We start from the raw sequence: 12,464 nt of genomic DNA, 5'->3' as shown, positions 1-12,464 counted from the left end.
TTTTTTCAATATGCATTTGAAGAGTAGAAATGGATACTAGGTATCAGACTTGTAAAAAGCCATTCATCTGTTTCTTGATTGTAAATAAGAATTGCTTCCAAGAACACACAAGGCTACTTTCCTGTCTTTTTAGTCAACTCTATAAATTATCTAATGTAATCCATCTATCATCTAACATATGAGCAAATAAGCGAGAATTTCTCAATTTATTTACAATACTGCATACATACAGAATTTTTATTTCAGTATCTAGATAATCATTTTTGTTTTTCCAAGAGCAAGTTACCAATTCTTACAACTCTGAAATAATAGCCACGTCTATTTAGCTGTGACGTATTTCAAGGAAGCAACCTGAGGAAGCAGATAGAATTTCCTGCAATCTGAGATTAATCCTGTAAATTGTCCTCTCTTTTCTTGACCAGCAAAAGCAGATAAAATTAATGCGAAAAATGGTTGCTTCGTTTGCATATGTGTCAGACTTCAGAATTCAGGTCTCCTTAATATGCTTTGATTCACCTTGCTACAAAAGTCATACATATCATGAGGAACTTGCAGTCCTGAGATTAGACCTTGCTATTAAAGACATTTCCAAACATGCCATTCTTGCAAACAATTGGAGGATCTGCAGAGCAGACTGAAATATTAAGTTACTGGAACTCTTGCAATTTACAAAAGCTGAACTTCTTGAGTCTATCTCAAGCAAGTTCCTGATTTTACACTGGAACACACATTTTTGAAAATCTGGGACTGCATTCTTAGTAGCAGGAGCAACATAGCATACAAGTTGCTAAGCCCTGTATCTCAGCCGCTAACATTACTACTGTATAACTGTTGAAGTTGCCAGTGGTTGCTGGCTTACACGAGAAACCATCTGGCAAATTCAGAAGGAGGGACAGTTCCTGTGGCGGCAGCAGCAATGCAATGATAGAGCTTAAGACAGAAATTGTTATGTAATCTACTTTAGGGGGAAAAATTATAAAAAATGGCATGTAATTATTTAAATCAATAAAGATACAGGACAATTTTACCAGAACATGCTTTCTTGTTGCTGACTAGAGAATAGGAAAAAGATGATATTAAGATCCTCTAGAAAAGTAGAAAGAAAAAAGGTGTGTGTGGGGGGGGGACGACGACAAGGGTTCTACCTCATGTAAAGGTTGTCACATACTCCCTGATACAATATAGCACAGCCTTTCTCAACTTTTTAACCCTGGAGGAGCCCTTGAAATATTTTTCAGGCCTCGGGGAACCCTTGCACATTCAGGCTCAAATATGGGCCACAGAATGATTATATTCCTTTCACGGGTAGGCCTGTATATATGCATTAGCAGTGTTCTTAAGCCTAAAATAAAGAATGAAACTTACCTCTTTCATGTGAAGTTGCCTGAATTTGAAATAATTTTTTAAATAAATCGTGATCTCCCAGGGAACCCCTAGTGACCTCTCGTGGAACCCTAGAGTTCCATGGCACCCTGCTATAGCATCTTGCACTAAACTTACTTAGGTGAAAATGGTTGGACATTTGTTTGAGCTGGTGAAAATATAAGGAGAAGGCTTCCCCAAGAATGAAAGTGTACCATCCATGCCAACTATTTGCAAATACTTTCATGATACACCCTTGAATTTTGGTGCCTACTTTCTCAGTTCTAGGTACAACTGGAAGTAACTGCCTTTTAAAAGTCCCATGGTTCCTTGGATTAATGTAGCACTGGATGTTACATGGCCTTGTGGGAAAACAGAGGGTGTCTTCCAGCTGCTCCTATCAAGTATGCCAACAGCTGTGAAACTGTACAAGTGGATGGGGTCAAAATTGGTCCTGATGAAACCTGCTGGGATTGTTGGGCCCTGGTGGCTGCTTGAAGATCCCAAGTTTAGGCACCAGCTTTAAGAACTATTTTTCCAGCAAATGGACACCTCTGTTCCTATTGTTTCTACTTCCTCCTTTCAAAAAATTGTATTTCTGTCTGTTTCGCAATTCTGCAGCAGTGCATAGTATAGAAAGTGCTGGGAAGAGAATTCACCTGAGACTCTCAGAACAAAACAAGTCTAGCCTTTAAGAACATGAAAACATATTGGCAGTGACTGCTGGAATCTCAGCAGCCAGAGTATTTGCATACATCTTCAGTGCATGAGAAGCAAGTCAGCATTCCACACCCTGCCTTCTCTGATATTAGCAAAATTAAAAACAAGTTATGCTAAAAACAGTAAAAATAATGTAGAAAAGACATCCTACAAATCTGTTCAATTTGCTTCATAGAGGTGCCAGTATTTGGGTAACTCAATTACATTTTGAAATCCTAGCTATTTTACATTTAAACTCACAGTATAGCAAAAACAACTGGGCAAGGCTATTTTCAGATTCGATAACCAAAATATACTGTGGATGGATCAATAGAAAATAGAATATGCAGTGTCAGATATTCCTTTCTGATGAGCACCTTGAGAAAAAATTAGCTGCTTTTAACCATCATTTCCTAATGATTGCTGGTTCTTGAGGTTTTTCCTTTCTCCAGCTGTCCTCTAGTTTGGTAGTCGTAAGATATGAAATGGAATATCAGAGTTTCAGCTTCCAAACAATTTTGGACTAATACCAGATAAGCCAAATATTAAAACAGCTTTATTTTAAAATCACAAGTATCTGTTTACAATTTCTTAAATATATAAACATTTCTAATAAAATAAAATACAGAACAATCAATTCCAATGGAGCCATGTTTCTGATAAACACGCACAGTCATGTTATTAGTCTATTCACCATTTTTAAGATGTGACATCCATTACAATAAAGGATGATCCTGGGGCTAAGTTTCTGACAGAACCAATAACTCACCAATAACTTTCAACAGGAACTAGCATGCAAAATTAAGATTTCTATAACTCACAGCTGCTCCTCGGTAAACAAAGCTACAGATTTCCAGCAATATTTCCATTTATTTTCAAGTGGAAATATAGACCATTTTGAGAACAAGTGTCCCAATGTAGAATGGAATTGATTTCTAAATGTCTTGCCAGTGGGTTGGATCCAGACATTACTGGAATCTTGTGCTCACACATCTGAGAACCAATCCTTTCAACTCAGTGGGACTTACTTTTAGTAGACGTTTATAGAAATGCCCTATATTTTTGTTCCTACTAATTTTAATGGGACTTAACTCATCAATAACTTCTGCTCATTGATTTCAGTGGCATGGAGCTAATTTAGGCTGCAATCCTAAACACACTTACTAGTGACCAAATTCCATGAAATACAGTGAGGCCATCTTCTGAATAAATATGCAAGAGATGGAACAGCACTTCCAGATCCCATACAGTGTGTTTTCACCAGCCTTTTCGAAGATTAGTTTACTTCTGCATTACTTTTGGCAATACAATAATTCAGCCCTGGGTTATTCGCACTGTTTCTATGGTGGATATTAAGTCTCCATTTCTCCATTATACACTGAGTAAACTTTCAGGAGGTAGCAGCATTAAGTCCAGTGTAGTAAAATCATTATGGCATCTTAATGACTAACAAATCATGAACTAGTGTCTATCTGATCATATGCAATAAATGTTATCCTCACTTGACCGGAATTTAAATATTTAGGGGCATATATTTAAATTATGTGAACAGGTAAGCTTTAACCAAGTAGTCATTAGCTGTACTTTGTAGATTTTAATGCCATTTGGCTCCACAGCTTACATTATCTTTTTTCTACACCTAAGTATACATTACTGTTTTATTTACAGAGGGTAACACCTTTCATATAGTGGAATGAACTACACAAATGCATTAACAGCAACATGGACACCCACAACCTCCTCCCACATATACAATATTCAAGGAATATGATTTAAAAATAGTCCCGAATCTTGAAAAATATCAATTTCCCCATTTCTAGTTACCTGTAAAGTTTGCTGAACCCTGCATTAATAAATGAATTCATTTTTTAAGGTGCCACAAGTTTTTCCTGTTGTTATTTATATTTAGAAAATTAACCAAGATAATCTCAAGTAGAGCTCAATCCCTGGTGGTGACATGGATACATCTATACCGTTTTCTTGATGGCAAAATCAAAGTGAATTGCCATTCTCATATTCTGATGTGCTTTTTTTGAATTCCCAGTCTAGCTTTGGAATTTCCTGGGTCTCCCATGTAATTACTAACAGCCATACCAATTTTGGAAAATCCTGACTTTGAACTTTAAAGAGGAGAGATAATGAATTAATAACCGCTGTAAAGAAGATCGGAAGTTGCTTCTTTATATATCTTTTCTTTTTTCCCCCCCTGCCTGCGGTCTTTTCTACTTCTTTTATCTTTGATCTCTCTTTCTTTCTTTCTTAATTTCACTCTAAATAATTTCATGTTTATCTTGTACTTATGTGAAAATCTTTAATAAAAATTATTTAAAAAAGGAAAATCCTGACTCTGAAAAAGAAATAGAACTGCTTTCTTGTAAATTTCTTTCAAAACTTGTGCTGAAGGACATTGTTGACACCACACTAAACTCAATTTGATGCATGTTCATTCTGCAATAAGCCTACTTCATTCAGTGTACCTTACTGTCAAGACAGAATGCAACTGATTATAATTTTAATTATTTGTGCTCAGAAGAAGGACATGATAATTGTGTTTATATATTCAAAATGACATGCAAACCAAGGCATTCAAAGCCCAGAAAGTATTAGATGTGACTGTTGCTTGGGATGGGTCCAAATCTGATATCATATTAATCAGTATTTATTTGTTAGATTTATATTCCATCTGGCCTCTAAAAAGAGCTATGATGGCATGCATAGTAAACCATCCTAACATTTCATCACTACAACAAACACCCTTTCAGAAGGTTTTGCTGAGAGACTAACTCACTCTCAGTTAGCTCTCATGGCTGAGGAAAAAATTGAATCCGAGTCTTTCTGGTGATAGTCTAAGTGCCTAATTAGTACACCATATTTATTACTTGGGGAGAAAATAATGGCACTCTAGGGAAAAGCTGTGGTACCAAATGTGGTATCTGTGATAGCACTATTCTTCTGGATATTTTTCTTAGTGCCTGTGAGACCCCCTTTGGAGGGCTATGTTTATGGGCAATTTAAAAATGTAATTAAAGTATTTTACTTAGGCTTTATTTTTTATTAGTAAAAGTAACTGTGCATAATTATTTTTCAGAGCATCATCAATTTGCTTTCTGTTGTTGTTTATTCGTTCAGTCGCTTCCGACTCTTCGTGACTTCATGGACCAGCCCACGCCAGAGCTTCCTGTCGGTCGTCAAAACCCCCAGCTCCCCCAGGGACGAGTCCGTCACCTCTAGAATATCATCCATCCACCTTGCCCTTGGTTGGCCCCTCTTCCTTTTGCCCTCCACTCTTCCTAGCATCAGCATCTTCTCCAGGCTGTCCTGTCTTCTCATGATGTGGCCAAAGTATTTCAGTTTTGCCTTTAATATCATTCCCTCAAGTGAGCAGTCTAGCTTTATTTCCTGGAGGATGGACTGGTTTGATCTTCTTGCATCCAAGGCACTCTCAGAATTTTCCTCCAACACCACAGTTCAAAAGCATTGATCTTCCTTCTCTCAGCCTACCAACATGGTATTTTGGTAAGCTGGCTAGGAGCAAATAGGTCATTTACAATTTGGAGCCCAGATCCCACTTCTGCTTTGTACTTGGTATCTTGTCTCTCTGCCTTTTTTCCTATGCTGGAATAGATCTGTAGTTTGAGCGTGAGTTTGTATTTTTGAATTCAGAGCCATCTGTTTCCTTGAATTTAGGTTGCTTTGATTTTATCCCTTGCAACTGTCTTCTTGGAAATGGGAAACTCCAGAGTGGGAACATTCACCACTGCAATCATTGCACAAGAGTTCCTATAACATTTTCTCCATGTTCTGAGAGGTCCAGAAAGGTGGGAATCCCTAATCTACCCTGACTCTAAGGTCTCTGGTAGGGTTTGGCAATATTGTTTTTATTTATTTAATAGAAAATGGGGATTTTTTAATTGAGGAAATATGCATATTTTAAAAGACCAAATAAGTTCCACATTACCACACAATTTTGCCTAAACTTTCTTTTATACCTCTAAATTTCTCTAGCACTACTGCAAAAAAAATTTTATCCCAGTTGGCTGCCATTTTGAATTTAAAATCTCACAGGAAATGTGGTATATGCCCTAAAATGTGCTTCAAGTGACTGCTTTTTAAAAAAAAAAAAAGACTCCCCCCTTGCCCAATATAATGGAAAATAGAAAATCCTAGTTCTATGTTATATCCTTATGGTGCCACTGCAGGCCCATCCGAACAACTTTAACTGAAATTCTCAATAGGATGCCAGTTCTGATATAGCAGAATACAGATACTTTTCGCATATACCAGCACACAAGTCCATTTGTGACTTCAGCTAAATTATTTAGGGCCAGAGCTCATGTGCTTAAATGCATAAGCAGAGTGATTCTACCTTATCAGGAAAAGGGGAAAGACAGGAAAATTCCATGGCAGAGCAACAGTCACATTTTCCGATTGCAAGAAATCTATACCAGCAGAAATTTCTAGGGCAGTGTTTCTCAAAATCAGCAACTGTAAGATGTGTGGACTTCAATTCCCATAATTCAGCTGGCTGGGAAAACACTGTTCTAGGGGAATACTGGAAGACCTCTAGGGACAGACTGTCCCACTATGTGCACTGCATCCTAGAGCCATTTATTCAGCCATCACTGGCACTCTAAATTGGACTATATTACCAAGAGAAGGAGGAAGGTGCCTTCACTGGATATGCATAGGTAGAGACTAGACATCCATCTACCAGGAGTGCTTTAATTTTGATTTCTGCATTGAGCAGGGGTTGGATTCTATGACTTATTTTCTTTTGAGTAGTGTCATCCCCATCTAGTTCCTTTTAATCCTTCTAGTTCCCTTTCACCACATGCATCTTACTGATGCTCTCAGTAAAACGGGTTCAGATGTATCTACATCTGAATGCATAAAGCAACTTACAGGTCTTTTACAAGTTGTGAAAACATAACACTGTCCATCAAAAATTTGTTTTTCCTCCGCCCTGTCTTTGCTAAAGTTCCGTTTCTTTAATGTAAGGGCCCCAAAGGTTGACTCTGATCACTTCTCTAGTTTCTTTGGAGAAACATATTTTAGAATTCACCCTTATCCACAAATGCCACTGTTCTATTTTCAGAATAGTTCTTTCTGTCACTTCACAGACATTCATTTATTATTGTTATTATTTATTATTTCTTCCATCTTCTGGACTCCTTGTGTGAAGACATGACTAAATTCTACCATGGAAAATAGTTCTAAATTAGTTACAAACTAAATCCAAACATACACAAAAGTTCTTTTACTGACCTTTGCTAACATTATTAAATTCCTGTGTACTGGGGAGGCAGTTCTTAATTAGCCCTCACCTTACCCTCACCAGATTTTAGCTCCAGAACCAATTTTCCCTGACACAATTCAGAGCCTCTAAGCATGCATCATGTAGCAACATCTTGTTCCAAACCTTTGACATTTGGGGTAGCTAGGACAGGAAAAAGCACGAAACAAAATTCATGACTTGTAGGCATGTCATTTCTGTAGGTCCAGTATAAAGACTTGGCATCTTCATGAAGCTCTTGGAATTTCAGTGGCCCAATGGTGTCACTGCTGACACCATCCAGGTCTCCTGGCATGACTGAAAATAGCATGCATTTGCAAAACTGTCCTTTTTTGGTTCTCATAAAACTCTAAAGACACTTAGATTTGTACACACACTAAGCCATAACAGAGTTTGGTTCTGACTTAGAAAAATCCATAGAAACCATTCCAATGTAAAGATAGTTTATGGCTTAGAATGACATATGAATCAGGCCATTGACTTTGATTTTGATTTGGAGAAATCCATAGAACCATGCCACTGTGGTTTGTAAACATACTTTATGGCTTGAATAATGTATGAACCCAGGCCACTGTGGCTTGTTAACAAAACATGATCAAAAGAAACCAAGTCTTAATATTAAATGTGTGAATGTAGCCATTTTATTTTTGTATTTAGAAAACTAAATATGATGCTCTGGAATATATATTTTTAACTTCGATGAACTACCTTTTCACAAAAAGGTAGCTTAGAGTTGCCAAGGTTGAGGAACCCTGCCTTAGAGAAAAGGCAGGATATAATATAATAATTTTTTTAAAAAAATGAATAATACTTAACAGCAGAATGACTCTGTACACTAACCTTTGAAGGAAAGGCAAAATACACAGGGGCTGGGTTCAGCCACACATTTAGCTTGGTAACTGAATTAACCTAATTTTGTTCAATGTATTGAATCATTAACTAATCCAACAGCCTGAATTCACACAACACATTAAGCCTAACAAAAAAAAAATCCTAACGAAGTTTAGAACTTCTCAAGCTTTTTTAATTTGTGAGACTGGTTATGCAAACCCAACCATGGAGTAAAAAGGTAAGTTCCTCTGAGCATATGCAAAATCCTTCATTACAGTGAGCCGCTTCATACAATCCAAAATGTCCTTTGTAAGACATTTTTTGAAATGTGTGTGTAGTTTGTTAGACATAACAAAGGTGCCCGACAGCACCATTCTGTCCACTGTGCAAAGAAGAGGCAGAGGTGCATCCCAACATAGTTCAAAATGCAAGGGGATTCTCTGAATTTCCTTGGCAAAGAACTTTCATCGAAGAGGAAAGTTGAGCTCTGCTAACTTCAGGGGCAGACCTCTGGCCTATTCTTAGCAATGCTATGGAAGTGGTTTACCATGGCTTTCTCCAACCTTCCCAGTCTAGTCTACAGTCACAAGATTTTCTAGTGGTCTCCCATCTAAATACTAATGAGCTCTGACCCTACTTAGCTCTTCCAGATCAGGCAAGTTGGCTGGATATTGCCACTTAGCCAACTTTCAGCAGGAAAGTTTCTGCAATTAAAGGAAATGGCCTCCTTTCAAAAGAGAGGGCATGGCACCTCTGGTTTCCAAGTTCACATGCCAATTAGGCCTTCCTGGGGTCGCCTCCGGGCCTCTGTAAGCAGCTTCCCTCCCAGACTCAATAATCACCCTCAAGTCAACTCTGCTATGCACCAACCGGCGGGTTAGCAACCCAGCCGTCCGCCCCTCCACGGCACACTCTTACTTACTTGAGGAAGTATCTCTGACCCGTGTGCGTGAGCGCCATCTCCCAGCCGGGAGGAAGCGGCAGCTCATCCGTCACGTCGTAGGACTGCTGGCGGAGGTGGGCATGCTGTTGAGCCGGAGTCGGGGTGGCTCCAGTCCCGGTGCCCAGCTGCAGGGAAGCTGGCGAAGAGTGAGAGCGGACGTGGTGGACCCCGACGGCGGCGTTGCTAAGCCGGGGAGGGTGACTGCCCGAGTCGGTACTGGATTGGCGGGAGTGGGATCCCGAATCGGGCTCCTTAAAAAAAGATTCGGGCAGGATCTTTTTTCTCCACGAACTGGGCTTAGGGTTCATGACTGAGTTGAAGAGAGCCTCTAGATCAGTGTCCAGATCCTGGGTGACATGGATCACTTGCTGCCCCGGCGGGGGAGGGACGGCAGCAGGATTCATTTCTCCTACCTTGAGCCACAAAAGTTTACCGCAAGACCTCGCAAAGGGAGAGAGGAAGGTGTCTAGAAGCAGGAATGGATCAGAGCCGGCAGGCCAGGATTTCGCTTTCTAAAGTTGTCTCGCAGACTTCCAGCCTCCCTCGCTCCGAGACCAGGTTCCTGTAGCTGGAATCGGTTTGCGGCAAATAAGTTTCCAAAGCAAAGCTCTCTCGACCTTTCTCCCCCTCGTCTTCGAAAGGCCTCAAGCAGAAAATCCAAGGCAGTTATCCCCTCCCTCCCCAAAGAGTATCTTTATCTCGCAGAATCTCCAAGAGCAGTTGAAGCAAATCCAAGTCAAGCCCCGAAGGAAAGTTATGCAACTCCCCCCTCCCCCTCAGAACTTCGGAGATCTGCTACAACTCCCCCTTAAGAAAACAGCTCCTTTAAAGGACGAAGGAGCGAGATCTTCTCCCGCGGCTGTCACGAAAGGAAGGGAGGAATTCCAAGGAGGGCCTGGGATTCGAAGCAAGGGGGATCCCGCGGGATGGCCGTTCCGACTTGGAACACCGAGAGGCGAACGCTCGGATTTAGAACGCCGCGCTCTCCTGAAATCTCAGCCGCGCTCTGCTGCAGGCCTGACGTCTTCTTCGCCCCTCGCGCATGCAGAGGGCGGCCAAGCTCAAAGAGTTTCTATCATTATATGTCTGTCTTAAAGGATGGACAAAGAAGCGAGCCTTGCGGGACGGAGGGCAGTTGGTCCCTTTTCTCTTTTACATACCCATCCTGTAGACGTTGAAGGGCTGAGTACTTCCACCGTGGCGGCTGCGCGATCGACTATACTAAACAAACTTACCCAAAACTCTCAGAGTTAGGGCGGCGCAGAAAGTTTGGCAGCTGCATTATTCATGAGCTCAGCGTCTAGGAGCAGTCCGATTACACGGTACACCCACTTGCCAGTTCTCCCTCCCACAGCTCGTTTTAGAGAGCCGGACCCTGCTGGCTTTTTCAGCTGGGCCACAGGAGCCTCCTGGGGGTGGGCTTAGGGAGTTTACGGGAATCTCGGACGGAAATCGAGCAGGGTTATGACTAACAAATCAGGACAACGCGTGCCATGACTTCCTTCAGCCACTCCTTTTGGGGCTTTAGCTAAGAAATAATCCAGAAACAGGATGCAACGGATTTAGGACTGAGACAACCGACTGTTCAGATATTCCACTTGGATTGGCTCTTTGAAGCCAAATCGGCTTTCATTCTTCAATAGAGTTTTCAATTGGAAAAAGCAGTTTAACAGTGCTGCAAGGCCAAGCTACTGCTTTCACATTCACAGGCCCCTGCCTGTGCCCTCTACCACCCCCGATTTCCCCCCTTGATTGCACTTTGTCTGCATCTTGCTCCCAATGTAAGAGTAAGGCAGCATAGCAGTTATTGAGTTAGTACTATCCATCTATCCTTGAGCAGGCACAAAATAATGACCATAGCAGGTTCATACCATACACAAAGCAAACCAACCATATTGTGGCTTAGCGCAATGTGTGAATCCAGTCAGAGAAACATCCATAATGAATAGGTTTAGCTGAGGGGTGAAAAATCCTTGATTTCAAATATTAAAGTATGCTTCCCTCTGGCCATGCTCACTTGGTCAATAGGAACTTGAAAAAAACAACAGCTATAGGGCCACAGATTCTCCATCAACCCATTCAGTGTTCATCAGCTTTCCAATTCCTACAGGTGACACAGGGCTGAATAAAAATCTCAGGAGCACCTTACATTCCTGATCTGAGCCATGAATGAACCTTTGGTCCAATCCTAGAAGAAGCTGCATCTCAGTCGTTCCAAAAGAGCATCACTGTCACCATACATACTTTCATATTCACTTGAGAGTTCCTGGCTCACCAGAATTCTATTTTTTTTAAAAAAAGATAAAACTGCTAAATGAGAGCCAAGGTGAATGTAGCAATAAAAATATTATTAATTCATCACTCCCACTAGTTAAGCCTAAATTAGAAAGATCCAGATTTAAATATCTGCTTAGCCATGATACTTAGTGGATGAGTAAGTTTAAACCACAAAAAACCCTAATCAAGATTAAAACTAGTCAAGTTTAGCATGCTGAGCAAATGCAACTGATTTGTCTTTAACTGAGATAGGTTAGATGTCTAATCTCAGGGGGGAGATGGGCGGTGATAAAAATTTGATAAATAGGAAGGCCAGTACAATTACTGTACAGGGAAATCTTCTGCCAGTTAAAAACAAATATTCTATTATTTTAATATTAGAACTTATCCAGTTCAGGAATTAAACTCAATTGGTATTTTTAGGATTGCAACCCTAACAGACTTCCTTAGGAGTAAGACTGAGCATGGAGGACAATGTCAAATAAACATATCTAGGATTGTGTTGCTGTTCTGTCTTAATTTTTTTAAACAAAGTTTCACTGAAGAGTTATGCTAATTAAGCTGAAGACTATAGCCTGGAAAGGCAATGAGCAGCTGGGGGAAGAGACTGGACGTATTTCATAATGAAGAATAAGCCCTGCATGTTCTTAGAAAAGGAACAGGGATGTTTTCTCCTACATTAAACCCTAAAATTAGTCATCATATCCAATAATCCCCAAATCAGATGATTAATCCATTTAACTCAAATGTGTCCAGTACTTGCCAAGTTCTCAGCCAAAGACCCCTTTATTAATTTTTCTCCTGTATCTGGAGAAGACAGAGACTTCTGGCACTGGGACTTTTCCATACTAAATGCTTAAAATAAACACTTGCATACCTACTAGTCACTGTTTCCAATAATAATCTATACACATCAGTGATAACTTTTGTTTCTAAAAGGGGTAACTTTTGTTTCTAAAAGTTCTAAATCATTACTTGCTTTGATTATACTTTTTCTTCCGTGAGCAGTCCAGCTGCCTATGTGCCTTATGCACATGTGAAGGTACAAACAAAAATAAC

General features: G+C 40.1%; 1 protein-coding gene across 1 annotated transcript in view; it reads right to left on the bottom strand.

The window, feature by feature from the left end:
- The window catches only part of WWTR1 (WW domain containing transcription regulator 1), a 100,106-nt gene extending 89,658 nt beyond the window's left edge, over nt 1–10,448 (bottom strand). Inside the window, exon 1 of the mRNA XM_063306595.1 lies at nt 9,108–10,448. Coding sequence (XP_063162665.1) covers nt 9,108–9,532 — 425 coding nt within the window. The 5' untranslated portion in view covers nt 9,533–10,448. The remainder of the gene's footprint in view (nt 1–9,107) is intronic.
- Between the last annotated feature and the right edge of the window lie 2,016 nt (nt 10,449–12,464).

Source organism: Candoia aspera, chromosome 6 (genome assembly GCF_035149785.1).
Source record: "Candoia aspera isolate rCanAsp1 chromosome 6, rCanAsp1.hap2, whole genome shotgun sequence".
Classification (NCBI taxonomy): domain Eukaryota; kingdom Metazoa; phylum Chordata; class Lepidosauria; order Squamata; family Boidae; genus Candoia; species Candoia aspera.
This window is presented reverse-complemented; position numbering and strand designations above follow the sequence as displayed.